At 54.2% G+C, this 26,225-nt stretch overlaps 12 protein-coding genes across 12 annotated transcripts; 8 read left to right on the forward strand and 4 right to left on the reverse strand.

Moving 5' to 3' along the window:
- Positions 1-827: 827 nt before the first annotated feature.
- J7T54_002700 (uncharacterized protein) lies at positions 828-2,677 on the reverse strand (the record flags this gene model as incomplete). Its single annotated transcript, XM_051510014.1, has 2 exons — positions 828-2,395; positions 2,647-2,677. The coding sequence occupies 2 exons, from the start codon at positions 2,675-2,677 to the stop codon at positions 828-830; spliced, it is 1,599 nt and encodes a 532-aa protein (XP_051359021.1).
- Positions 2,678-3,077: 400 nt separating this feature from the next.
- J7T54_002701 (uncharacterized protein) lies at positions 3,078-4,816 on the forward strand (the record flags this gene model as incomplete). Its single annotated transcript, XM_051510015.1, has 4 exons — positions 3,078-3,359; positions 3,422-4,406; positions 4,462-4,634; positions 4,691-4,816. The coding sequence occupies 4 exons, from the start codon at positions 3,078-3,080 to the stop codon at positions 4,814-4,816; spliced, it is 1,566 nt and encodes a 521-aa protein (XP_051359022.1).
- Positions 4,817-6,002: 1,186 nt separating this feature from the next.
- J7T54_002702 (uncharacterized protein) lies at positions 6,003-6,750 on the forward strand (the record flags this gene model as incomplete). The annotated part of the gene is made up of 2 exons (XM_051510016.1): positions 6,003-6,590; positions 6,646-6,750. 2 exons carry the CDS (start codon positions 6,003-6,005, stop codon positions 6,748-6,750), a joined length of 693 nt encoding a protein of 230 aa, XP_051359023.1.
- Positions 6,751-7,002: 252 nt separating this feature from the next.
- Positions 7,003-8,500, reverse strand: J7T54_002703 (Beta-glucosidase 1B; the record flags this gene model as incomplete). Its single annotated transcript, XM_051510017.1, has 2 exons — positions 7,003-7,866; positions 7,973-8,500. 2 exons carry the CDS (start codon positions 8,498-8,500, stop codon positions 7,003-7,005), a joined length of 1,392 nt encoding a protein of 463 aa, XP_051359024.1.
- A 460-nt stretch (positions 8,501-8,960) lies between these two features.
- J7T54_002704 (putative Lactose permease) lies at positions 8,961-10,552 on the forward strand (the record flags this gene model as incomplete). Its single annotated transcript, XM_051510018.1, has 2 exons — positions 8,961-9,113; positions 9,170-10,552. 2 exons carry the CDS (start codon positions 8,961-8,963, stop codon positions 10,550-10,552), a joined length of 1,536 nt encoding a protein of 511 aa, XP_051359025.1.
- An 829-nt stretch (positions 10,553-11,381) lies between these two features.
- Positions 11,382-13,363, reverse strand: J7T54_002705 (uncharacterized protein; the record flags this gene model as incomplete). The annotated part of the gene is made up of 4 exons (XM_051510019.1): positions 11,382-12,493; positions 12,556-12,812; positions 12,870-13,045; positions 13,349-13,363. 4 exons carry the CDS (start codon positions 13,361-13,363, stop codon positions 11,382-11,384), a joined length of 1,560 nt encoding a protein of 519 aa, XP_051359026.1.
- A 1,650-nt stretch (positions 13,364-15,013) lies between these two features.
- Positions 15,014-16,693, forward strand: J7T54_002706 (Bacterial alpha-L-rhamnosidase; the record flags this gene model as incomplete). The annotated part of the gene is made up of 1 exon (XM_051510020.1): positions 15,014-16,693. The coding sequence occupies one exon, from the start codon at positions 15,014-15,016 to the stop codon at positions 16,691-16,693; it is 1,680 nt and encodes a 559-aa protein (XP_051359027.1).
- Positions 16,694-16,760: 67 nt separating this feature from the next.
- Positions 16,761-18,640, reverse strand: J7T54_002707 (uncharacterized protein; the record flags this gene model as incomplete). Its single annotated transcript, XM_051510021.1, has 5 exons — positions 16,761-16,976; positions 17,155-17,515; positions 17,568-18,179; positions 18,307-18,368; positions 18,428-18,640. 5 exons carry the CDS (start codon positions 18,638-18,640, stop codon positions 16,761-16,763), a joined length of 1,464 nt encoding a protein of 487 aa, XP_051359028.1.
- Positions 18,641-19,139: 499 nt separating this feature from the next.
- On the forward strand, positions 19,140-20,753 carry J7T54_002708 (uncharacterized protein; the record flags this gene model as incomplete). Its single annotated transcript, XM_051510022.1, has 1 exon — positions 19,140-20,753. The coding sequence occupies one exon, from the start codon at positions 19,140-19,142 to the stop codon at positions 20,751-20,753; it is 1,614 nt and encodes a 537-aa protein (XP_051359029.1).
- Positions 20,754-21,208: 455 nt separating this feature from the next.
- Positions 21,209-21,730, forward strand: J7T54_002709 (uncharacterized protein; the record flags this gene model as incomplete). The annotated part of the gene is made up of 1 exon (XM_051510025.1): positions 21,209-21,730. The coding sequence occupies one exon, from the start codon at positions 21,209-21,211 to the stop codon at positions 21,728-21,730; it is 522 nt and encodes a 173-aa protein (XP_051359030.1).
- Positions 21,731-22,636: 906 nt separating this feature from the next.
- On the forward strand, positions 22,637-23,567 carry J7T54_002710 (uncharacterized protein; the record flags this gene model as incomplete). The annotated part of the gene is made up of 2 exons (XM_051510026.1): positions 22,637-23,416; positions 23,484-23,567. The coding sequence occupies 2 exons, from the start codon at positions 22,637-22,639 to the stop codon at positions 23,565-23,567; spliced, it is 864 nt and encodes a 287-aa protein (XP_051359031.1).
- Positions 23,568-24,418: 851 nt separating this feature from the next.
- On the forward strand, positions 24,419-25,853 carry J7T54_002711 (uncharacterized protein; the record flags this gene model as incomplete). Its single annotated transcript, XM_051510027.1, has 4 exons — positions 24,419-24,541; positions 24,616-25,266; positions 25,330-25,467; positions 25,533-25,853. The coding sequence occupies 4 exons, from the start codon at positions 24,419-24,421 to the stop codon at positions 25,851-25,853; spliced, it is 1,233 nt and encodes a 410-aa protein (XP_051359032.1).
- Positions 25,854-26,225: the final 372 nt, after the last annotated feature.

The following is a 26,225-nucleotide window of genomic DNA, read 5'->3' on the forward strand; positions in this document are numbered from 1 at the left end:
TGCGTTGCCCCCCGCGCGACGGTACTAGAAACAGGGGGATCTCTCAGTGTTTTAGGCAGCTTGCCTCGCTACAGGATCGGGCAGGGCCATGGGCGATTTACGGCAAGTTTTAGTCCTACTGCCAACGCCGAGAGACATGACGGCCAGGAAATTGGCATTCAAACTCCAGAGTCCCTTTGGGCGAATCTGACGTTACCACAAGAATTGGGCCCCGGAGCGCCGCCGCGAGCAAGGGCAGAAGAGACGCCCGGACCCGCTTATTGTTACATACTGACTGCCTGCGCCGCTTCCGCTGGCTAATTCTGGGTTCAAAATCCATGTGCACATCGCATCCCAAGGCGCAGCACTGTGAGCAAGAGAATTTATTCCCCATTAGATTCGCCGCGCGTGCAGTATTCGCGCTGGCGTCATTCAAGACACTGTCGAATTTGAAGAACAATGGCAGAATTATGTACAGGGTAGTTGGTGACATTAACAGCCACCGAGGGGGGTGCGCAGGCACGTGACATGACAAAGAAAGGGGCGGATGAGACGCACCGTATGTGCACGGTATAATTTTCTCTCCTTGAAGCAACTGAGACCTATTAGAGTTATAGGTCGACTGGTGTAGCGGTTATCACGTTCGCCTCACACGCGAAAGGTCGGGGGTTCGATCCCCCCGTCGACCTTCTTGTTTCGCTATTTGCGTCAAGTGTCTCAAAGTTTTCCAGCGAGTCTATTTTTGCACCACAAGTTCCACAACCACCAAGGCAAACAGCGCCACAACGTGAAGGGTTTGAGAGAGTTGCCCTCGGCCGAGGCAAACGACGTAGCGTACCAACGACATGTCACATCATGTTACTTCTCAACGCGTCAGAAGCCTTGCTGTCAAGCCTGGTGAGCGTGTCGAGCAGCACCATAAAGTCCGCCCTCGCCCTCGTCGCTAGCGGCGAACCTGGGTTTCGATGCACAATGGCGAGCAGGCTGGCGCCTATCAAGCGAATCTTCTCGACGTACGGCTCGCCGTTAACCTGCAGACTCCAAAAGGGGGCCTCCTGCATGACGCGCAACATGTCCCGGGCAATTTCCGTTCGGCGCAGGTCGGCTTGCTCAAGACTCGTGCCGTAGTAGGACATGTCTTCGAAGCGTTGGGTAATCACCATGCGAAGACAGTGAAAGGACACTTGCAAATTCGCGCATTGGATCACAAGCTGAGTTGTATGCATGAGGCTCTGTCCGCTGGCTGTGGCGAGTGTGCACGACTGCAAGTACGCTGGCAACTCGTCCAGACAAGTGGTGAAGTGGACATGTAACGCGTCAAGTCGCTGTCGCTGCTCGACACTGGGCGCCGAGCGCGCCATCAAGCCCGCGACCATCGAATCCCTCTGCGTGTCTTGCAATAGACGAAGCTCAAGCAGGAGCTCTGAAGCGGCTTGCCATAGTTGGAGGTTCGCGTTGAATCCAGTGATGAGACTACTGCTCTGCATAGGCAGCGAAGACGGCGTATCGGGAGACACTGCGGAAAAATCCCATGACTCGTGCTCCAGGCCCATGGGGAACGCGGTCGTGAGGTCTTCGTCAAAGGAGAAGCGGTGGAGTGTGATGGGTCGGTTGTTGAGGATCGCAGCTGACTTGTCCCCCATGTACACGATCCAGAACGCCCTACGGCGGAATTCAGCCTCGACCGGCGTGAGGCCTTCCAGAGAAGACTCTTGGTGCAACTGCATGGCTTGCGCAAGACGAGTGGCTTCCCCAAAAATGTGCCACGAGTACTTGGGCTTTCCCGTGGCATGGATGCAGTTGGAGTGAAAGTACCGGATGGCAAGCGAGTTGGCGTCGGGTGACTCGAGATCAGCTTCCAGATAGCTGTGTAGGCAATCTCGCGAAGCGCGGAGGAAGATGTGGCCAACGGCCTCGGTACTCTCAGGGAACACGTCGCTCGGCAGCAGGAAGACAGCCTCTGCGCAGACGGCCGTGATCAGCGTAAAAGCTGAATCGGCTCGCCATGCACCGATCTCTGAGATGCTGCTCCCCGAGGCAAACTTGTCCAAGTCGCTGCGCAGGCCTGGCTCATGGACTAATGGTGTCAGAGGGTAGAGATATTTGAAGAAAAGATCGATGCATCGAGACACAATCTGGTCCGGGTCCGCATTGGCGAGTGACAGGGCGAGAGACAGCCGTTGCCAACGCTGCAGAGCCGTGAGCGGAGGTTGCTCGACAAGCGACCCAGCCCATGAAGCCGCTGGAGATGTAGATATAGAAGCGCCATTGCCAAAGCCACCTTGATCAGCTTCCCGTATGAGCTGTGACGTCGAGTTCAGCCGGTCATCTGCATCCTCCTCAGCCTGGGCAGTGGCCTCATCGTCAATGGCGATGATGGTTGACTCTTCCTCGTTTGCGGTCAAAGAGGTGCCAACTCGGTGTCTTGCCTTTGGTCCTCGCCTCGCCAAGGGGAGTTCAAAGGTACATGGCGCGTCAGCTAATCGGCAGGAAGAGCAAGGGACTTGTGGGCTCAGAGTATCACACTGTTCGACATGTCAATTGCGGCAGCACATTACTACAGAAGTCGCTCGCTCACGGCGGAGAATGATCTGACCTTGGCTTTTCTCCGACGACAGCGATCACATGCTCGACTATTGAGCGTCCTCCTCCTAGTCCGATATTGACGGCTTGGTATCGCAGGAGATTCTGTCTCCATCGTGCCAATGCTGGCGGCAGCTTCCTTTCGTGGGACGACGGAGATTGGCGAGCATCTGCAGGAGAAATGCAGAGTGAAGGATGAGGCAGAGGGTAGAACCGTCGGACAATCGGTCAAATGACAAAAGGTCCAAGCTAAGCAAAGGAGGGGGCGCTAAGCTCTGATTCTCCGTTCCCGTCGGAGCACACCTCCTCACGACCATCCCAAGCACGTGGACCCCACAACCCCAACCACGAGCCCTTTCTGGGGTAGAGTGTGGAGAGAAGAAGCAAGCCTCCGGCATTTCATGAGGTCCGGCATCCTTCTGCTTGGCGTATAAGTAGGCTAAAGGCGACCAGAGGCCAATGCAAAACTCAACCATCACCGTCTCCAATCTCCGAGGTCCACGACAACGCCTGCGATGAAATCCTTGCTTCTCCTTCCACTGGCGCTGGGAGCAGCCTCGTCTGCTAAGTCCAAGCCACCCAAGGACCAATGTCGGTTTGCCCAAGACTGGACGCAAGACCAGATCCTCGCAGACACGGACAGGTTCACGGCCCAGATGCTTCACTGGGAGGGCAAATTCCATCAGCCTGATGTTGCTTACAATGGCGGCAATGGAGTGTCTTATGACGGTTCCATCTTGGATTGGCACTCTGGCGAGGCCATCTCTACGAAGCCGTTCAGCGCAGCAAGTAAGGAGGTCAGTACTCACTTTGTTCGAAGCAAAGGTGGACAGGGTACTCACGCAACATGGGGCCATAGGCACTACAGATCATGCTGTATGCGCGCGCGGTTGAGGGATCGCGCGACGCGGCCCAGTTCTTGAGTTCTCGTCACCCCGAGAGAGCCCCCAAGATCGCCCTTGATCTCATGCAAAAGAAGCTCGAGACATACCTCAAGTTCAACGAGACGCATCCTGGGTTCGGCGGCGCCATCCCATGGTTCAAAGCCGACGTCCAGGATATTGTACCCCAGCCTGACTGGGTGAATCGGGTACCAGCTCTGGACAACGGCGAGCTTTGGTGGGCCGTGTACGCTTGGATTCAAGCGCTCGAGAAGACGAACAAGAAGGAGTACGCGAAGCAGGCCGAGCGCTGGCAGGTGTGGCTCGATTTCCTTACTCCCAACATGCTGGAGATCTTTTACAGAGGCAATGGATCGATATGCGCCGTCACCACGATCGGCGACCAGTTCCTGCCGGTCAACCACCCTGATCAGAGTTACGAATGCGAGGGCGAAGGAAGGCTCAACGACCCTTACGAGGGAGAGCTCGTGGCTTTCTTCTTCCATCTTTTCGGTGACCTCTCTGAATCCGAGGAGGATGCCCTGTGGGAAGTCAAGAGACCCCAGCTCGTCAAAGACGAGTATCATGAGGGCAATGTCGGTCCCATCACTGTCGAGAGGGGTTTCTGGTTCTCTGGCCACGAACCATGGAAGGTCCTCGAGCTCCCTTACTACGACGTCGAAATCATCCGGCGCCTGTATCACAATCACGAGCGCGTCCGTACGTGCAACTCGATCTTCACCGAGAACCCGGGTCTGCTCGCTTCTGTGAACAATATCACCGATTCCGAGACCAACGAAGTTCTCGGGTACATTTCACCAGCAGGTATCCCCTCGATTGCGAACCAGACAGAGCAATATCTCGAAGTCGTGACCCCTTATGCCGCTTGGCCAGTCATTATGTTTGACAGGGCCGTCGGCCTGGCGTGGTGGCATAACATGGTGTCCGGGAAGAAGATGCAGAGTGAGTTTCTGTCCTCATTTGACGTGCCAGACCCAGCAGTATTGACGTTGTTCAGACCAGTACGGCAGCACAGAATCCACCCGCATCGACGGCGAGGGTGTCTCTGGGATCTTAACGTGGGACAGCAAGGTGCTCACCGTCGTATCCGTTCTTGGTGGCGTCAAGGACCTTGTGCGTGACAAGCTGAAGCAGGATGGCATTTACCACGAGTTCATCCGCATTGCAGAGGTAAGATCATGGCATTCAAAGTGAACGCGCAGGGAGGATGACTGACTTTGTCCCAGCGCGAGTACTCAATGGTTTTTGGCGACGAACTGAAGGGCGAGGATGTTGAGTTGTGTCTGCCATCCGTGCCAATCACCGATGCTGGGCTAAAGGACTTTACGTCATGTGCTCGAAGCATACAGTGATTAGACACTGGCACAAGCTTTGTGTCAGGGGTGTGTCGGCTGTTTCCAGTGGAACATGCCTTAGAAGTTCAATCAAGTTTTCTTCGCGATCAAGTCTTTCCGTTGCGTCGGAGTCCCCGCTCAACCTTGGAACAAGTTTCACGTTCAAGCGTCTCAGCATCCTCAATGAGATACCTGCGCTATTGCCGCATGTTTATTGAACATGCTTTGTTACTAAGATTGTTCCAAGTTGCACACAATGGCAAAGTTACCCTTGCACGGGACGCGCGGCCGGTTGTCTTCGCCACAGCCAATTACAGCCTCCAGGGATCCGAATTGTTAACTTATGAAGAGGCCTCTCATTTTCTTCGGCTACCTTTACGATTGGCGGCTTCTTCTAAGGGCGGTATCTAATCCGGCTCCAACATGAATCTATAAATCAAGTTATGGAGGTAGTTCGGATCCTAGAGATGCCTCTTTCTTCCGCTATCGTAGGTAGAGGGCTAGGTAGTTCAGACGCTAGCATTTGGAATCCCTGGGAGGTCGGGACTGTGTAATTCCTCTGCTCCGTCACAATGTTACACCGAAGCGCGTTGATTGATCGACTGCGTCTCAACTGCCGGCACGATGCAGGATCGCCTGAGTTGGGAACCAGCCAATTCCCGTGGGCCGTCATGCACGATGCACGCCCTCCCCTGGAATGCGGCATTGGGGGAGGGGAGGCGGGGGGTTCGCGTGGATTTCCAAGTTCCAGATCCCGTCAACCTGGAATCAAGCCATTGGAGGGCCTTCATCGTTTCATCATTAACTCAAGCTGACCTGCATCTCCCACACTCTATTCGTCCATGGCAGACGCCATGAGTGGAGGAATTTTAGAGCCCCCGGCTCGGCTCCGCCTCGAACTAACAAGTCCCGCAATACATGTTTCGGCCCCATTCTTGCGCCCGTCAAACCACCGCGTAGGACCCCGATCCAGAAGAGATGATGAAGATCGCGGACACGACCATCCGAGGACGAGTTCAGCAAAGTGTGAAACGCCGAGAACTCAAAGGAATTTGGCAGAAAGCATGTATTTTAAGCATACCCTCTCGCGTGGTTGCCAAACTTGCCTTGCCCATCAACACATCTCGTCGCACTCACAATATCAACTTGCACTCACCTGCTCTTTCTTGACCCAACAATCACTCTCGACACACACTTCACCAATATGTCTGCCTTCAAGATTGCCTCCATCCTCGTCGCTGCGCCGCTCGCTCTGGCCTGCGTCGGCAAAGATGCCATGCCCGCATCTACAGGCCACGAGAGCCTCAGCGAGCCTCGATACATTGCCCCTGGCGAGACCTTTGACGCTGGCTTCATGACCTATGACCGCGGTGTTAGCTGCGGCGGCCAGGCCGAGGGTGGTGAGGCTGACACAGTCTTCGTCCTCGAGGAGGGTGCCACTCTGCGCAACGTCATCATCGGCGCCGACCAGGGCGAGGGTGTGTACTGCCTTGGCTCGTGCACGCTGGAGAACCTTTGGTTCGAGGACGTCTGCGAGGATGCCATCTCCATCAAGGGTGACGGCACAGCCGACATTATCGGTGGTGGCGCGTACCACGCCGCCGACAAGGTCATCCAGCACAACGGATGCGGCCACGTCAACATCAAGAACTTCTACGCCGAGGACTACGGCAAGGTCTACCGCTCTTGCGGCAACTGCAGTGGCAACTGCGCCCGTTCGGTCCACATGGAGGGCGTGACGGCTGTCGACGGTGGCGAGCTCATGGGCATTAACACCAACTTGGGCGACAAGGTACGTTCTCACTCGAAAGATAGCAAACCAAGCAGTGATTGACAAATGCATATAGGCCACCTACAGCAACAACTGCTTCCCCAAGACCGAGTGCCAGGCTTATGAAGGCTGCGACAAGTCCGATGGTGACTGCGAGCCCGACAAGGCCGGTCTTTGCTAAATGACGGTCAATGATGGATGATATCCGTGACGCATTGCATTCAATCTTCTGTTCTTTATTCATGTAGTGTTTCGTATCTGTAGAAGGAACAATTGAGACACTCGTTCTACCCAAGGTCTACGAATGAACAATTCAGATGAGCAAACCGTGATTCCCGCGTGTCCCACTTCATGAAAGTTATCCCCCCCCTGAATACCACATGAGCTGATCAAATCAGAGCTGCTTCGCAACGACAATATGGCAATACTGCTCTTACTGAACAGACTGACACCTCACCTTGACCATATTTTTCAGTAGCAGGGCTGAGTTCTTCGGCGTCCTCTCAAGGGTCTCGTAGTCTGTGAAGGTGACGCCAAATCTAGGCCCATAGCCGTCTGACCACTCCAAATTGTCCATCAATGACCACGCAAAGTACCCCTTCACAACCGCGCCGTCCTCCCGTGTGGATCGACCGATGGCATCCAAATGATCCGCAAAGTATCGGCACCGATAATCATCCTTGACAGACTCTTCACGCATCATATTGTCTTCCCCTGGACAGGGACAGCCGTTCTCGGTGATGTAGATGGGTTTTCCGTACAGCTTGTACACGCGGGTCAGATGCTTCCGGAACATCTCTGGGCAGGAAAGCAACCAGTGAAGCCCGCTCGCTTCCCCAGCTGACCGCCCCTGTTTGTTCCATTGTAACTCTTCCACGCTGCCCAGGTAGTCGTCCTTTGAAGGCGCGCCAGTACGGTGACGCGCATACTGGGATGTATAGTAGTTCATTCCGTAGAAGTCTGATTCTGCCTCTTGAAACAACGCAAAGTCCGCTTCCGTAAACTTTGGTAGTCGAGACTCCAACTGCTGCCGCATGCAGGCGGGATAATCCTGCTTCAGGAAGATGGGGTTGGCAAACCACCCAATGTGGAATTGCATTCTTCGTTCTGCAGCCTCGGCATCGAGAGGGTCCTCGCTGTCCCAAGGCTCGAAGAAATCGCCGTTCAGGGAGATGCCGATTTGACCTCCCTGACGTGGCTTAAAGTCACGGTTGTACGCAGCGACAGCGCGAGCATGGCTCATGATCTGGGCGTGCCCCGCTATCCAAGGCTCCGTTGAAGAGTCACCTTCCGAGCTCTGTGAGTTTGTGCTACTTCTACCAGGCGCATTTCCACCAGTTGAGTATCCCTGTCGCATATTAGGCTGAGATTCATGCACTGAATGTTGCGTTGGGTTGACTCACAAAGATGGACTGAATCCACGGTTCGTTGAATGTGATCCATTTCCGGACACGGTCACCGAAACGCTCGTAGCAGACACGAGCATAACGCTCAAAGTCCGCCTGAGATTCCTGGACATCAAGCCAGCCTCCATACCGGTCATGCAGCTCTTGTGGGAGATCCCAGTGATAGAGGGTGACCCATGGGGTGATCCCGCGAGCGATGAGGCCATCAATGAGTCTGTTATAGAATGAAATGCCGGCTTCATTCAGGGGGTCGTCGCGGCCTCCTTTTGGTATGACGCGCGACCATGAGATTGAGAATCGATAGGCCTGAGCACCGTACCGCTGAAGCAGATCCAGGTCTTCTTCAAAGCGGTGATAGTGGTCACACGCGACATCGCCATTGGCGCCCTTGGTGCGGGTGGGCTCCAAGTGGCAGTAGGTGTCCCATATCGACTTGCCACGGCCGTCCTCATCCACAGCGCCCTCAATCTGGTAGGAGGCGGTCGCAAAGCCGAGGAGGAAGTTTGAGGGGAGTGAAGCTGACATGGTGAGGGCTGGGTGTTTGTTTGTGAGTTGTGGAATCCTGGCCACATACGGCTCTGCCTTTAAGCCTCTCCTGCAAAGGTTGGCTGGGAGAAGACAATCTCCATCAAGTAGACGATCGCCAATTCTCCGAGTGTAATTGTCCTAGCGTTTCGAGGCTGCAGCTTCAAAATCTGTGGATTCTCCGATTCTCCGATTTCCCTCCAATGTCGTCGAGTTCCTCCGTTCTGATCGCCCCCGTGGGGTTGGGGTGTCAAGAAAGACACTAATGGTTCGGTCAAATTGATGGCAGCGGGGAATGGACCTTTCAGCTGAATCCGACGTCGCAGTTCATCAATGCCGAGGGGACTCGTAGGAGCCATATAACACAGCTGGACTCCCATCGTGATGATGACAGTGCCATCGCACCATCGTCAGCTCTCGTCAACATCCAACCTTTCTGGGCCTTTACATTCTTCACAAAATGGCTCCGTCAGCTGCCCAAGCCACGGAGGGCATCGTGGCACCCCTTGACCCAAAGTCGATGCCCCCTTTCTGGAAGCGGAAGAACGGCGTTCTGCTGTATTTCCTGCTCACCTCGTCGCTGCTGGCCAGTGCTGCCCTTGGCATCGATGGTGTAAGTCAATCATTGCCAGCCCTTGGATAAGACTTCACTAACAAGGGGGATTGCAGAGCATGACAAATGGCATGCAAGTCCTTCCGACGTGGCAAGAGGAATTCAACCATCCGACAGGTTCCGTTCTTGGCTTCTTTGGCGCGTCGAATGCCATCGGCGGCGTAATTCCCTTTATCTTCCTCAGCTGGATAGGAGACAAACTCGGCCGAAGATGGCCCACGGCACTCGGCTCCATCATCATCATCGCGGGAGCTTTGGTGCAGTTCTTCTCGACGTCCTTGAACATGTTCATCGGTGGGAAGATTGTTCTGGGGATCGGCTCATCACTAATCCAGATGGGCGCGCCTGTCCTGGTCACCGAGCTCAGCCATCCGAAAGAACGTGTGATGGCAACGACCTTTTACAATACATCGATTCCACTTGGCTATGTCATTGGAGCCTGGGGCACCTATGGGTGTTTCCGTATCAAGGGCCAGTGGTCTTGGAAGCTGCCTGTCCTGATCCAGGTCGTCCCCTCGGCATATCAGCTCTGCCTCATTTTCTTCTGCCCAGAATCGCCACGATGGCTCATTGCCAAGGGCAAGACCGAAAAGGCACGCGAGATCCTCGTCAAGTACCACGGGGAAGGAGACAGCGATTCCGCACTCGTAAACTTTGAATTTGCCGAAATCCAAAAGGTCATTGCCGAGGAACTGGAGCAAGACATGACGTGGAATGCTTTCTTCTCCTCCAAGGCCAACCTCAAGAGAATTGCGCTTTGCTTTGCCACGGCCGTCTTCAGCCAGAGCTCGGGCAACCTTCTGGTGTCCAACTACCTGACGCAGATCCTCAGAGACACTGGCATTAAGGAGGACAAAGACATCACATTGATCAACTGCATGGTGACCCTCTGGCAGTACATTGTCGCGCTCGGAGTGACAGTCGTCATTGACCGTTTCAAGCGCCGCACCTTTTTCTTGACGGGATCGGGCGGCGTCCTTGTCACCTTCGTTGCGTGGACTATTGCGGCTCAGCAGTACCTGGAACACGATTCCATCGCTGCTGGGCGCGTTGTGCTGGCTTGCATTTTCCTCTTCCAAGGCTTCTACACCTGCGCGTGGACCAACCTCATCGTCACATACCCTCTTGAGCTTGTCACCTATCAGATGCGCGCCAAGACATGGGCTTTCGTGCTTCTGACGATTCAGGTCGCGTCCATCTTTGGAGGATACGTCAATCCCGTTGGCTTGGAGAACATTGGGTGGAAGTTCTATATCTACTATTGCGTATGGGTGGCCTTTGTCTTTGGGATTGTGTACTTCTTCTTCGTGGAGACGTCTGGACCTACATTGGAGGAGCTGGCGTACCTCTTTGAAGGTAAGGAGGGAATGGAGCGGAATATTCAGGAGGTCAAGGTGGTACAAGAAGAGCATGAGGAGCTAGAGTATAAGAGGGTCTGATGGAGGGCTCGGTTTCGAGGATCGGGCAACATTAGGTCTTTTTCCAATTTGGACGATACTAAGATTTACTATACCTGATAACTTAGCCTAATGGAGTTTTTGCATTGAACCAGTAAAAGAGAACACGCTCATTGTAACTTACACCTTCCTTTGGCGCTCCTCCCAATCGGGTAAAACACCTTGCCAGCCCTGCAGCCGGGGCCCCCCGGGTCCCCACACGGCTCCTGCAATCTGGCGGCCAGCGCCACATTGGCCCCAACAGGCAGCTAATTATTGGGGAAGGGACATGACAGTGGACAAGAGTTTATTATTGTTCATTGTACTTTCTGGCTCCCTTATGAGACGACCAACGCCTTCTCTCAGAATTATCATCATCGAACCAATACAATTGACTACAGGCATTCTCGGCCCCAACCGCTTCTGACTGCCTGCCTGTTTGCCTCCGGAAACAGTTTCGCGGACCTGGAATACCCCCCAGCCATGAGCTTGCGAGGTGTCGAGAACGCCTGCCAGCGCTTTCCTGGAGAAGATGTCACCAATGAGATGCTGGAAAAGGCTGCGAAATTTTTCAACGAGAACTACGGGATATGGGGTTCCCAGCCAAATCATTCAGGCAAGTTGTGCATCCGCCCCTTGCATACCCGTACATCTTGTCTAATGCAGGATGGATGTCAGGGTGTGATTTTTCATCATTTGGCATGAGCATGCGTTGATTCATATTATCTAATAGGACTCAATAACGATCGTCGCAGTGGTCCCAGTATCCCCCAGCCGCATATTGCCTATTCATCGTCTCAAGCGTCCTACTGACAGAATTGATGTGAACCGATCAATGATGCTCTGCTCCAATCTCATGCTTGGCTGTCAGCTTCTCGTCGATCACTTCAGCCCTACGTGCCAAGTCGGCGCGCAAATCCGCAGTGTATTGGCTCCTGTCCACAAAAGGCACGAACCAAGGCGCGTTTGTGAACATGTAGTTCATCTCCTCGAGCGGCATCTGTTTGGTCTCGGGAACAAAGGCCCAGACGCACGCCGCGTTGGTGAAATTGCAAATCACAAATACCAGGTAGTACTTCCAGCCCACATTCTCCATGGCGATGCCAGTAACCTGACCAATCATGGTGTTGAAGGCGAACGAGGTCATTGTTGCGAGGGCTACACCCTTGGCACGGGTGCGGGTGTCGAAAATCTCGGCGGGAATGATCCACGAGAGGGGGCCGCACGCGGCCGAGAAGGAGAAGTTGTATGCCCAGGTGACGATGATGAAACCCCAGCCTTGGGCGGCGCTACCTTTGCCGGGGGGGTAGACAACCAACATGATTGTGGCAATGATAAAGGTCAGCATGTTGAAGAGATTGCCCCAGATGAGAGTCCAGCGACGGCCGAATCGATCGATGAAAGCAATGCAGAGGGCCTGACCGACGAGGGCAATGATCGAGTTGATGGCCTGGTATTTGAGGGCGTCGCTGGGTCCGATGCCTGCCTGGCCGTAAATCGTGACAGAGTAGTACTGGATGGCAGACACGCCGGTCATCTGGATCGAGGCTTGAAGGCCGCAGGCGATCAGCACACGGCGGAAGCAGGACATGTCAGTGAAGAGTTCTGTGTATGACTGCGCAGCATTTGCATGCTCCTCGGCGATGCTCTCCTGGATCTGCTCCATTTCAGCGCGGACCCAGGGGTCATCCTCATTGCCGTTCGAGTGCAGGCGAGCCAGTGTCTTGAGGGCCTTTTCCTGCTTGCCCTGGTCCATCAACCAACGAGGGGATTCGGGGAAGAGGAAAATGAGGGCTCCAAGGATGACAGCTGGGATAATTTGGATTCCCAACGGTATGCGCCACTGTCGGTTGTCTGTGTAGGCATTGTAGGTTCCCCATCCAGTCCAGGACGCGACCAAGGCGCCGATGCCAAGCATGAACTGTTGGAGTGCAGTGACAGTGCCTGTTTCGCTTCAGTCAATGTCACGAGACGTGGCGATTCATCCCCATTGCTCTTTGACTCACCTCTGATCGAAGGATGCGCAATCTCGGCTTGGTACAGGGGAATGATCATCGTCAGGAAGCCGACACCAAGACCAGCAAGGAACCGCCCTGCCATGAGGTACGAGATCTCTGGGGCGACCGTCTGCAGGATTCCACCGACAATGAAGATGATGCTACCAATCGTGATTGTCCAACGTCGACCTGTGTATTCGGCAGTGGGGCTGGCGAACATGGCACCGAAGAAAGCACCGCCGGTGAACAAGGCGACAACGGCACCGCTGCATCCGTCAGAAAGACCGACTCGCTCAACGAGAAGGATACCAGGGAACACTTACGTCTCGGGGTCCGCTTCGCTGACGCCAAACGTCCTTTGGTATGACTCGGAGGCGATGACCTGGGCAATGACGCCCAGGTCGTAACCGAAGAGAAGCGACCCGAAGGACGCAAACACGCCCACCAGGAACTGGTAGATGCGGGGATTCATGATGATGACAATGTTCCAGTCAGCGGTCTGCAATGGAGAAGTGGTCAAACAGCAGCGAGACCGAGGAGCGCCCTTGGTGTCCCTTAAGTACTCCCTCGCGCCCCAGGCATGTCTCCGTTTCCCCAGCTTGTGATGGCCTGATTTTGGAGATACATACTCGTCGACTTTCCTGGGGGAATAAGATGCAAGCGCTCCAATCGCAAAGTCGAGATGCTGGTTTATCGAATTGCGAGACGGGCGCTAATCCCAGTCCAGTGTGGGGCCCGGGGAATTACGAGGCCGAGACGAGGAAATCAACTCGCGTCGGTATCTCGGTGTAAGTGAACGCACCATCGTTGGCCCCATTCCAAGCAAGCAAGCAAGCCAGCTCCAATCATGAATTAAGATTTCAGCCAAGGCACAATTTAAATCATCTCGTCTAATGCATATGCTTAGCGGTTATCCATCGGCAAGATGACTGGACTGGCGCGGCTCTAGTTGTCCAGTCACTGTACGTGCTGCGCTTGTTGGACGCTGCGTCGCTAATGCTCCCCCTGGGGAAGAATATGCAGGGCGGGTTAAGCCTTTGCTAGCCCCAGTCGGTCCCACAGCTGGAGTCCCACAACCGGAGTCCCCGACCAGAACACCCCAGACACTGGCACGTGTCAACCCGATCGAGTAGTATACTATAACTCCATTCTCAATCTAGTACCTCCGTGCTAAAATTGCAAGATGACTGGACTGGCGCGGCTCTAGTTGTCCAGTCACTGTACGTGCCGCGCTTGTTGGGCGTCGCTAACACTCCCCCTGGGGAAAAATATGCAGGGCGGGTTAAGCCTCTGCTAGCCCCGGTCGGTCCCACAACCGGAGTCCCCGCTCCAGACACTGGCACGTGTCAACCCGAGCGTGTAGTGCACCAATAACTCCATCCCAATCCAGTCCCAAAATCTACGTTTGCGACGACGGAGAGTAATTAGCGCTTCTGGCTGCGGACCTTTGACCTCTTTCAGCTTCAGCCTCACCACCAACCATTGGAGCGCCTTCGGCATCCGGGAAAACGGCACCCGTCGTTGAAATTCAACGAGTCTCGACCTTGTTTTTGTATTCACACTCGGAGCATTGGCGTCGCCTACAACCGGCCTGACTTAAATCCGGTGTTTTGTATTGGTCACGCGTCCAAGTCAACAATCCTTGCTATCGCAGTCGCTGTCCAGAATTGGCCTGTCGACTGATGAAGAGGTTGATCTTTGCCCGTATATTCGCTGAAAGGAAACGGGCAATACGCCAGTGATCGTCGAATGTATTCTGCCTGGAGTCATTACCGAACAAGCGCGCGGGACTCCAGTTTGATTTTTCCGCGCCTTTTGCGAGGGCGTGCACAAGGTGGAGCAACTCGTTTCTGCTTACCCTAGATCGAACCTTCGAGATAGCTATCAAGACCATTTCTGACAATGAAAGAAGCTCAGATACAGTGGCGGTGCTTATCTGATTGATTTACAGTGACTGCTACATTGTGAATAGATCTGAGCACAAGCATGCGAACGGAAACGGTGCAAACTGAAAAAAGGTCGGGCAGCTTCGCGAAAAATATATGCAAAATCCCCGGTTGGAGATTGTGCTTACAAGGTAGTTCCCCAATCACGGAGTAACCCCGCACGCGAAAACGATGAGCGGGCTGGGGTAATAATTTCCCTTCTCCTGTCTGTCACCTGTGACTGCGGAGTCGAAGTCAAGTCCGAAGAAACACCGTCCTCGTGCCGGATCATCGCCTCAGACAAGACGCTGGCGCTGTAATCCGTCAGCCTGCTCGAATGTTGTGGGTATTGCTCCAATAAACGCGAAAAGCCGTAAAATGGTTGGAAGCACGGCTGCAAAGTCCAGAAAGCCTGATCATTCATTTAAGCCCAGTCCGTCCTGCAATGCACCCTTTATGTCCCATGCCTTGCTAGACATTCATCATCTCACTCGATCTCAGCTTCTACTGCGCTTGGCAACATCTCGTCCCGCTCTTACAACATGGCTGCTCCAACACCCGCCTACCCGCTCAAGGGGGGCCCCCAAACTCGATGGAACATGGAATTCGCAGGCAAGGCTGAAGAACTGAAGCCAACGCTGCATCGCTGGCCTCGAAGGCCTCAAAATGTCATCCGCTTCGTCGAGGACGAGACGCAGTATTTCGGCATTCGACCATCCAAGATAATGAAAACAATGCAAGATTTCGAGGCGAGCTTGTGGGCCAGGAAAAGCGATTTCATCCTCGACTTTGGTATTCACATGGTCGGCTACTTGTCCATGCGCCTCGACTCACACGGCTCACACATGGACGCCCCGTGCAGGCTGCGACTGACCTTTGGGGAGTCGCCCTTTGATGTCACCATGGGTATGGACAACGTCAAGACCTGGATCAGCACATCATGGCTCCCCGACGAGATTGTTAACATCGACATGTGTCCCGAGATCCTGAGGATGCCGCGTCGTCACTCTTTCCGCTATCTCCGTGTCGAGATCATTGACATGTCGCCCAAGTGCAAGCTCTCCTTCTCTGATATCTCGTGCGAGTGTGTCAGTGCCATTGGGCCGTCCGACAAGGTCGACGCATATGCATTCAAGAACACTGTCTTGGATCGCATCGACCAAGTCAGTCTCATGACACTTCGCGACTGCATGCAGACGGTGTTCGAGGATGGGCCGCGCAGAGACAAGAGGTTGTGGCTCGGGGACTTGAGGCTGCAGGCACTGGCAAATTACAAGTCATTCAAGGACTTTAACTTGGTCAAACGGTGCATCTACCAGTTTGCGGCCATTGTGCGGGAGGACGACTCGGTGCCAGCCTGTCTTTTCGAGCATCCTGTCTTTACGCCTTCTGACGACTACATTGTGGACTACGATGCACTTTTTGCCGTGGTTGTCTATGACTATGTCGAGGCGTCTGGCGATATCGCGATTGGCAAGGAGCTCTGGCCGACCGTCCTTGGCTGTCTGAAGAAGGCGCTTTCTCACCTTGATCCTGAGACTGGCCTGTTCGACCCATCGCGTGGTGACGATTGGAAGTTTCTCGACTGGCAGGAAGACCTCGATCGCAGCGCTGGGAGTCATGGGCTCCTTTTGTACTGCCTCAAGGCCACCAACAAGCTGGCTCTTCTATTGGGTCAAGAGCCTCCACACGAGCACACTGCCATGACCATGACAGAAGCAGCCAAGGCACTTCTGAACGATGAAGGTCTCGTCGTGTCAGGCCCCAATGCCCAAATTAGCTATGCATCCGCAGCTTGGCTCGCCCTGTCGGGTGCATTCCCACAAGAAACGGCGAGAACCGCACTGCTCAAGACACTTGACCACCCTGACGCCATTCGACCTCTGACGCCGTATCTGTGGCACTACGTCTGCGAGGCGCTGGCTGACGTTGGATGCAAAGAGGAATGCATCAAAGTCATGGAAGGGTACTGGGGAAAGATGATTGAAGCAGGGGCCGACACGTTCTGGGAGTGCTTTGACCCGGAGAACCGCACCAACAGCCCTTATGGGGATGTGAGGAACAATAGCTTCTGTCACGCCTGGAGCTGCACGCCAACGTACTTGCTGCGAGGAAAGCTTGCGAGCAATGTCTTGCAAGACCAGGTGCCCAAAGCGACGACTGTGGAGGAGCTCGATGATAGTTGGATTGCCCACACCAGCGCAGAGCTTGAGAAGGTTTGATTGAAAATGCAATGCAGTCTGCAGAGTCAAATGTGCCGTAGAAGATCAGTGCTATTTCTTTGACCATTTATTCTGTTTCCACCGTTGATGCGATTGGACCGTCAGCGTCTGGATGTGGCCAAAAATCAAGATTCTCGAGCGCCTGAAGAACTTGATGAACTTTTGCGTGGCGCTCATTATACTCGACGCCTCCCCGTGACTCTTCGCTGAGCTCTGACAGATAGGCCGCGCCAATATCACGGATCTTGACGACAAGTGAATGCCCGTTGACCTCAAATACAGGCTGCGGAAGGTGCTGGAGTATTTCCAAGACATCACTGCGCGGGATCAGCTGGAATTCCTGGGCTCGTTGGCTCATGTACCTACCAGATAATATCATAGTGACTGAGACCAGGTAATAAAGAGCCCAGATGCTGCAGAAAGTTGGACTTTAGAGATAACGCTGTGATTAAAATGTTCACCATTTGCGCCTTGTGACCCCAGACTGGCTGCGGGAAGCGCGTCAGACCTCCTGTCCATCGCAAATCTGGAGGAAGATTGTCCAGAATATGTTGAATGCGGCTGATTGCGCACTGTAGTGTTTCTTCGGGTTGCTTGTGCGTTAGGTCTTTCTTGCTCTGCTCCCACGTCAAAAAGACGTCAATGAGGCTGTTGAGTCCTGGTATGAAGTGGATTTCATCGTCAGGCCAGCTGGGCGTATCGGCCGACAACGTCAGATCGGGATAAAGTTGGCTATCTGTGATATTCATGGGGCGCAGGTGCTCGAGCTTCTGGTTGAATGGGACGAATGCCAGATGGGGTTGTCCCTGGATTTCTGATCCCCTGCACATAATGTCAGTGATTACGAAGAACCATATCCTCGACATGCACTTACACTTGCCACATGAAGAGCAGCCAGTACAGCCTCTTGAGGCGCTCCTTGTCCGGTGCTGGCTGCTCATCCCCCGCGTAGCAGAGGAGCCAGTCGACGCCAGTCATGGCTTCGCGAATGGCACGGTACGAGCGATAGCTGCCTGTGCCGGCGTCGACTTCAACGGCAGAGGCTATGTGATACCATGCTATACAGTAGTCCAGCGAAATTGGCTGTGACTGGAGCAGGTTGCCTTGCTCGATGATTTCGATACATTTGTCAAAGGTGATTCCCGGATAGCTCTCAAAGCTCTTCCGTCGCAGCGTCGAGATTGTGACGGCGCAGACCGATATGACCAGCGCCGCAAAGACCTGGTCATTCTCGGATTCTTCGGAGTGAAGACGGTGCAGGAGATGTTGTCGGTGCAATATTGGGGCGAGAGGGTGGACGAAGCGGAACCAGTCATCCAGTAGTTCCAGTATCAAGTGGCTTGGGCCGAGAGATGCCAAGATGCCCTTGAGGGAGCGAGCCGCGTGTTCATGGCCTGTCGGCGAAACTCCCCGCTCGCGTGTAGCTGGCGAGCCGTGATGCGCAAGACCATTGTCCAATTTCGTTGGCGTCGGCGCATGAGCGTGCCTTTGAGTCCGTCAGGGAGGAATCTGGAATCGGTGGTCCCATCGATAGACACGTGAAGTCTCTAGACATGGGAAGCATGCGGCCTTACCTGTTGGGCGGGCCTCTTCTCCGCCTCGGTCTGGCGTACGTGCAGCTGACGCCAAGATCGCGACAGCCTTCACATATTCTCTCATTATCCGCCACGCGACACTATGCAGGGTAAGCCGGATACTCCACGTGGCATTCTGCCGTGTATGAAATGAGCACACCTTGACTTTGCGGCTGCGACAAAGATCGCAGGCCTTCTTTGTCCGTGGTGCATCTGCCGCAGGGCTTGTGGCATCGATCGATGCCCGTGAAGTTGGGGTCAGCTGCGACATGCTGGTCTGGTGGAGAATCTGGGGAATCAGATTGTCAGACCCTGGACTCTGGAGTCTGGGATCTGGAGAACGGCGGAGGTGAGTGGACGACGGAGATTTCATGTTCTTGAGGGGAGGGACACGCCGATGAAAATGCGAGCCGAAGACGGACGAACTAGTCGCATTTTCCTCGGCGAAACGCACCGCCCTGTGCCGTCTCTGCTCGACTCGCCGGGGTGGTCTCGACTCCAAAATCGGTTCATCAAATGGACGAAGAGCCGAGATTGGCTGGCAATCCCAGGGATTGGCACCAAGAATCCACTGACCACGAGTCTGCCATGCCATGCTTCCCCACACTCTTCCCGCTGTCTGTCCTCCATCCAACGTCTGTACTCCAGAATCCAGATCCAGCAAACGCTTCCCCATGGGCCACCAGGTCGAAATAGAGATAAATAGGGCGCTGCCTCGCTGCTATCCTACAACTCTCAGCTAGCGACTCAGGATACACAGGTCGCAGTGTTCGGTGAAAGCGCAGTCTGCAAAGACCATTCATCTCTGCAAAGTACAATCCCCTCCCATTTTCATCGTCTCGCCCCCTCGAGCGTACAACAAGGCCACCATCATGAAGCACCCAGAAACCCAACAATCCGAGTTCGTCGAGACCGCCACCTACGGAGAACAGGATGCCCTGGGCCGCGCCGTCCAGCAGCAGGAGAAGAATCGTACGTGGTGGCAGACCTTGCGCCGGGACCCATGGCTGTTGCTCTGGGCTGGCGTGATGCTCTGGACACTCATCGTGCGTGGGTTCGAGAGCCAGGCATCCGGCAGCGTCATCAGCATCCCTGTCTTCAAGGAGAGATTCGGCAAGATCAACGTGGAAGGCAGCTACTTTATCGAGACGAAATGGCAGTCCGCCCTCGGCGGTGGTGCCACAGGCGCAAGCATCGTCGGCTCCATTGCTGGCTCGTGGCTCGCTGACAAGTATGGCATCAAGCCCGTCGTCCTCGGCGCCACGGTCATCAACATCATCTCTGTCGGCATTGAGTTTGCGTCCACCTCGGTCGCCATGTTCTTCGGTGGCAAGATGCTCAACTTTGTGGCCATTGGCATCTTCCTCACCACCTGCACCAGCTATGTCTCCGACATTGCTCCTCTGGCCATCCGTGCCACTCTCATCGGCTTCTGCAACCTTTCGCAGTGCATCGGACCCTTTATCGCGGCCATTATGGTCAATTTTACGTCCTCGTGGGAGACCGACTGGGCGTGGAAGTCATTGGTCGCGACGCAGTGGGGTTTTGCTGCCGTCGGCTTGATCGGGCAGCTCTGTATGCCAGAGTCGCCAGTGTATCTGGTTGGAAAGGGCAGGGCAGAGGACGCGCGCAAGGTGCTCGAGCGCATGTACTCGGACCCGCAGGACGCCGAGGCTCATTTGGAGCGGATCACGCTCACCCTGCGCGAGGCCGAGACGCAAGACTCCATGTCGTTTCTGGACTGCTTCAAGGGCACGCACCTGCGGCGCACCATGATCAGCGTCTTCGTCTTCATGTCGGAGGCCATGTCCGGCCTTGGCTTCATCTCCAACTATGGTGCCCTGATGTACCAGTATCTCGGCATCAGCGACGCAAAGTCCTTCCAGCTGCAGATCGGCGGCCAGATCCTGTCCATCTCGGGCGCCCTGATTGCGCTGCTCCTGTCCGACTTTGTCGGTCGTCGACCCATGTTCATTGCCGGCTGTGCGGGACTGGCTGGTCTCTTGATATGCATGGCCATCTCCGGTAGCGTGAGCACGAGCGCGGCCGTGACGGCGTCTGTCGGCTTCTACACCATGTTCAACTTTTTCTACAACGTCGGCGTGGGCTCTACCGTCTACGCAATCGCAGGCGAGATACCGACCTCGATCCTTCGAGCCAAGACACTCGCAATCGCCTTGTCAACATCCAACGCCCTCAACACCTTCTGGTCTTTTGTGTCGCCTTTCATGTTCAATCCGGGGTACGGAAACCTCAAGGCCAAGATTGGCTTCGTCTTTGGCGCGATCATGCTCATCTTCGTGGTCCTTGCGTACTTTTACGTGCCCGAGACAAAAATGCGTAGCTACGAGGAGTTGGATGAGCTCTTTATGAACCGTGTGCCGAGTCGCCAGTTCAAGAAACACGTAACCGTGGCGGAGCAGAGGGCAGCTGAGGCCTACAATGACAAGCACGGCTTGAAGGGGGAAGAGAAGACAAATGTGTAAGAGGTTGGACTGTAGCTCAGCGGCACGCAGCTTGAGCTCAGACTGTGGTGAAAGAGTTCACGTAAGCTAGCGCCTGTCTGTTTGTCTCAATACATCACCATGCCACGTCATAAGCTTGATCTCCCTTTTGAATGTGTTTCATTTTCCGGTGAGACACTTCGCCCAGTACATCGAGAACAGATCGTCATGCAGCGCAGCACACGCCTGATATTTACTAGTGTCCATGTCCCGTGCGCACTAATGCCAGACGTTGTGTCTTGACGTCATTAGGCGCTTTTACTTGGAAATGAACAAGAATTCAAGAATCGCGTCTTGACTTGTGATCGACATGAATGGCGAGGAAAGCAACGCGTGGTGGCCTCGATAATTGATATACATCACATGTGGCACCAAGGCGCCGATTGTGTCGGTGGTCACCGACACTTATCCGTACACACCACGCCCTCTTCAAAACAATGGAAAATCTAAAGGCAGACTCCAACAAGGTCGATCCAGAGACGGAGAAAAAAGTCGTCGACGAAGCACAAGCAGCCAAAGACGCGCAGGCAGAGGCAGACAACCTCAAAACCCAAGCAGCCGAGGCCAAGGACGACGCGGGGCGGGATGCACTGCTGGACAAGGCACGCCAACGCGAGGAGGACGCGCGTGGCCACTCCCAGGAGGCTACACGGATCGCAAGCGGCGCGTGGCAGGGCACGATTGGAGGCGTCGGGGTCGGAACTGGACTAGGGACGGGGACAGGTGCCGTCGTCGGCACTCTGGTTGGCACCATTGCTTCTATACCGTTTGCTGGCCTGGGGGCTCTGGTTGGGCTCCCCGTTGGCATGATCCACGGACCCTTTGTTGAAGGAGGTCAAGACGGAGATCGGGAGAAGCCTCCGTCGGAAGACGAGCAACATCGTGCTGTTATCCGGGCCTTGGATCAATCGCAGGGCGATTGGGAAGGGCTGAAGTCTGCTGGTGATAGGGATGAATGAGTAGTTTCCGACGATCTCATGTCGCGAAGCCGCGCAGTACAGAACAAATTGGGAAGTAATTATTTGGCGTAACAAGGACACTGTTCACGTAGCTGTGAATGCCGCTTAGTTTTTATCACCTGCCTCATGTCTGCGCATCATGTCTTCATCAGGTTGAATCGCAACTGGTGCAGCTATAGGGTAGCTCTCTTGAATCGGGGATGCAACCGCAGCCGCGTGTCGTTTTCATTGATATCTGGATCAAATCATCCGGGGGCCATTTGTTGCTTAGTAAAGAAGCATTCATCCCGACACTCTTTTTCAAACGTATTTCCAACCAAAAAGTCCAACCAATATCCATTCGCTCTCGACACATCGGGCAATCAACGCATAGCCCCCGTTCTCGACCAAGTCCACGGCAAGGACCATGGTAATGGTAATTACCACCCACCAGAGCTGAAGTACCACAAAAAGTAACTAATTGCGAAAAGCCACCGCATTGGTTAACCATTGTGCCGCTTACAGGACCCGATCAGGAAGACATCCCAGATGAGGTCAAAGCTGAAATCAAAAAGGGTCCCCCTGTTGGGCAACCCGCCTGAGCCGCTTGTTTGATCTGCCCTAAGCGCGTAGTGGTGCTATTTGCGTCGAGGATCCCCTGTCCAATACTCCGCGCACAGACCCTCCCAAAGGTCGAGACTCTCGACGCCTCAATGCGCATGCATTGTGTGGAAATGAGCATCTCGCTGGGCCTCTCAATCACGACCAATGGCAACTCATAAGGGTTATGGTTCATTATATTAGAAGATGTGATTTTAAACCGTCATAAAACCTTGCCGTTGAGGTGTATTATAACAAGCTCTTCCTCCCCTTGCCAACCATTGTTTCCTATACTGTACATCACGAAAACGCTGCCTAGTACTGACCATGTATCTTCGTCAAATCCTGGCAGCTCTTCTGCCTCTCGTCACCGTCGTGGTGGCATGGCAATCTCCCCAGTATAATGGCTACACTCGCCGTTGGCAGGCGACCTTCATCGGACAGGCGGATGCACTCCCAAACTCCAACAACTGGAATGTGATCAACAGTGCCCAGGTCTACAACAATGAGCTGCAGCGCTACACAAATAAAAAGGCGAACATCCGATTCAATGGAAACGGGGCCCTTCAGCTGATTCCTCGACGCGATGCCACTGCACCAGGGGGTTGGACATCAGGCCGTATCGAGAGTAAATATACTTTGACCCCCACAGCCGGCAAGATCACAAGAGTCGAGTCATCACTGCGCATTGCCGGCAACCCCCAGAAGAACAAGCAGGGTCTTTGGCCCGCATTTTGGATGCTTGGCGCATCGTATCGCCAAGGTGTCAAGTGGCCGGAGTGTGGAGAAATCGACATCATGGAGAATATTAACGGCCAGAGTATTGGTTACGGCGTTGTCCATTGTGACAAGGGCCCAGGAGGCGCCTGCAACGAGCCGATTGGGTTGGCCTCCACCACCGCCCTCCCAGACAACCAATTTCACGTCTGGCGCGTCGAGATAGACCGCACGAACAGCGACTTCAAGAAGCAGACCATCACTTGGTATATGGATGACGTACAGTTCCATCGCGTCACGGGTGAACAGGTCAACAACAGTGGTGTGTGGGCAACACTGGCTCAAAAGCCGCTTTACATCATCCTCAACGTTGCCATGGGCGGCGATTGGGTAAGTCTCTCTGCCCCATGGGCCAACACGCTTTAAACGACACACATACTAATCATTCTGCTCACAGGCTGGCTCTCCCAATGCCAATACCTGGGGTGGCACCGGCAGCATGATGGAGATTGGCTACGTTGCTCACTACGTCTCGAATTAGACGGCGTTGATATTGGTTTTCATAGAATACATATAAGCGAGTCACTTGCATCCGCGGAACTTTTCCTGCATCAATAATACCTCAACCCTTATACTACATATGATTACAACTACAAGTATGGGCCGATGTGCCCTATGTGGAACCATATGTCCCTGCGGACTTGCGTCCGCCCTTGGCCCTCAGGAGACATTTACTCACTGGCTTTTCTTTCCGCTGGACATGATGTCGCATTTCTACGGAGTATGGATTCCATTTTTACCTTTTTTTTGTTTTTGGCTGCCACATGACGCTGTTCATTCGAGCGCTTCTCTCTGTTGCAATTTTCCCCGGTTGAAGTAGATGCACCGCAGATCCGGGTAAATATTCGATGCCCCCTGGCCAAGCCTGAATCCCGGACCCCCACAAACTAGGACCGGAGATTTACATCACGATCTGCAAAAGCATCCTTCACCCCGCAATAGTTCTCGGTTGATGAATGCTCCCAGTACGAATCATCACGCAGAGTTATCTGCAGGCCGGGTCGGCACTCGCAGGTCCCCCGCCCTGAACTGAGTTGTCTGCAGTCCAAGTTGTAACCGGCCCAATAATAGTACAGATCAGTGGGCAAACCGCTGCGAGGAACTTGGAGGTTAACACCACCATGGCAAGCGAGCTTCAAGGGTGTCAGATTCCAGTCGCTATGCTCTTGGGCTCAGAGCTGCTTGGTCCGCACCTGTCAGTCAGCTTTCCGGCTGAATGCTAGGTGGAGTCGAGTCTGAGCAACGTATAAGTATGAACCAAGATCCCTTCACCGAAGGCCGGAGATGTGCTGGGTCGATCAGATTCAAAGGAGCCAACAAATAATGCCCACTATGCATCGGTCCTCTTTGCTCGCCCTGGTGCCCTCGGTCTTTCTGGCACACGCGGCAACTTTGCGGAACCGTCTAGATGACACCAATGTCGGACTGACTCCAACTATGGGCTGGAGCAGCTGGGTAAAACCTTATCCCCTAGATTCCGTCCCCGGTATATTGTTGCTCAGCTCTCATTTGCTAATGCGCATGACTAGAATGTCGCCCAATGTGATGCTGCGTCTGAGGAGTACGCCATGAATACCGCCAATAAGTTGTCAGAGTTAGGGCTCAAGGACCTCGGATACGAGTATGTCAACATCGACGACTGTTGGACAGCGAAAGAGAGAGACGGGAATGGCAACCTCGTCCCTGATCCCAACAAATGGCCAAGAGGCATCCGCCCCGTGGTGGACGACATCCACGCCATGGGCCTGAAATTTGGCCTGTACGGCTGTGCAGGCACTCTCACATGCGCCAGCTACCCCGGCTCCGAGGATCACGAGTATCAGGACGTACAATTGCTGGCGGATTGGGACGTAGACTTCTGGAAACACGACAACTGCTTCACAGAATGCCCCGTCACGCCTCCGCCCCAGACGTGTTGGGACTACCCAGTCAGCACAGAACCATGGTATGCCAAGATGGCCGATGCAATCCAGAGCGTCAAGGCACAGAAGGAGATCCTTTTCAACCTCTGCCAGTGGGGCAGGAACGAAGTCTGGACCTGGGGCGACAAGTATGGACATTCGTGGCGCATCGAGAACGATAATTGGGGCGACTGGGAGTCTGTGGTGAGAATTGGCTCGAAGGCGGGAGAGATCGCCCAGTATTCTGGCCCTGGAGGATTCAATGATCTGGACATGTTGGTAAGTCGATGGCTGCCATTTTGAGCGAGCCTCTTGTTCTGCCACATACTAATCTGCCTTTAGTTTGTTGGCAATAATAAGCTTACGCACAACCAAGAGCGCCTTCATTTTGGTCTCTGGGCAATCGCCAAGTCGCCCCTAGTGATCGGAGCGGACCTTACCAAGATCCCGACATCCTCCCTGGATATTCTTCGCAACAAGGTTGGTGTCCACTCATCAAAGTTGGCCAACAGAGCCAAGACCTTTCTTCTGACACTTTCTTACAGGACCTTATCGTCATCAATCAAGACCCTCTTGGTGCCGCTGCAGCGCCATTCAGACCATCCAACAGCAACAGCCCTGAGCCTGTTCCGGGGGAGATCTATCCTTACTGGACCGGCCCCCTCAGCAACGGCGTGGTCGTGGCATTTTCTGGAGCTAATGGGGCTGGTGATTTCTCCGTCAAATTCTCCGAGGTGCCGGGGCTCGAAGCTGGCGAGCACTGCTGGAAGGAGGCATACTCTGGAGAAGAGGGCCGGAGTGACTCACTTAGCTTCAGCGTTGAGCAGGACGATATTGCTGTCTTCACGGTCACTGACTGCGCTTAGTCGAGGCAGATATATACAAAATCAAGATTGTTCTGTCCTTCTTTCCCGGAGCATTTACTATTTTGAAGACGATAATGCCAAGACCTTTCCCAGACAATAGCGTGTAGGGTGTGAATAATTTGGCGCACCGAAATCCCGTCTTAGAAGCTAGGACTACGGCTTCCCCCTCCGTTAAGTGGACGCTAGTCTATCCGACCACTTATTTCAAGGAGAGGAAGCGGACCTATTTCTCGGCTATCAAACCCAGCCAAGCATCTGGGCGAAAATGGCATCGAAGTCATCCAGGATAATCCAGATACTCCAGATGACGCAACAAGTCTCGAGAGCCTGCTCAAAGACCCCATTCTGTCTTCGCATTGACCGAGATTGCTC

Source organism: Emericellopsis cladophorae (assembly GCF_022114955.1).
Source record: "Emericellopsis cladophorae strain MUM 19.33 chromosome Unknown NODE_79_length_78512_cov_113_280538, whole genome shotgun sequence".
Taxonomy (NCBI): domain Eukaryota; kingdom Fungi; phylum Ascomycota; class Sordariomycetes; order Hypocreales; family Bionectriaceae; genus Emericellopsis; species Emericellopsis cladophorae.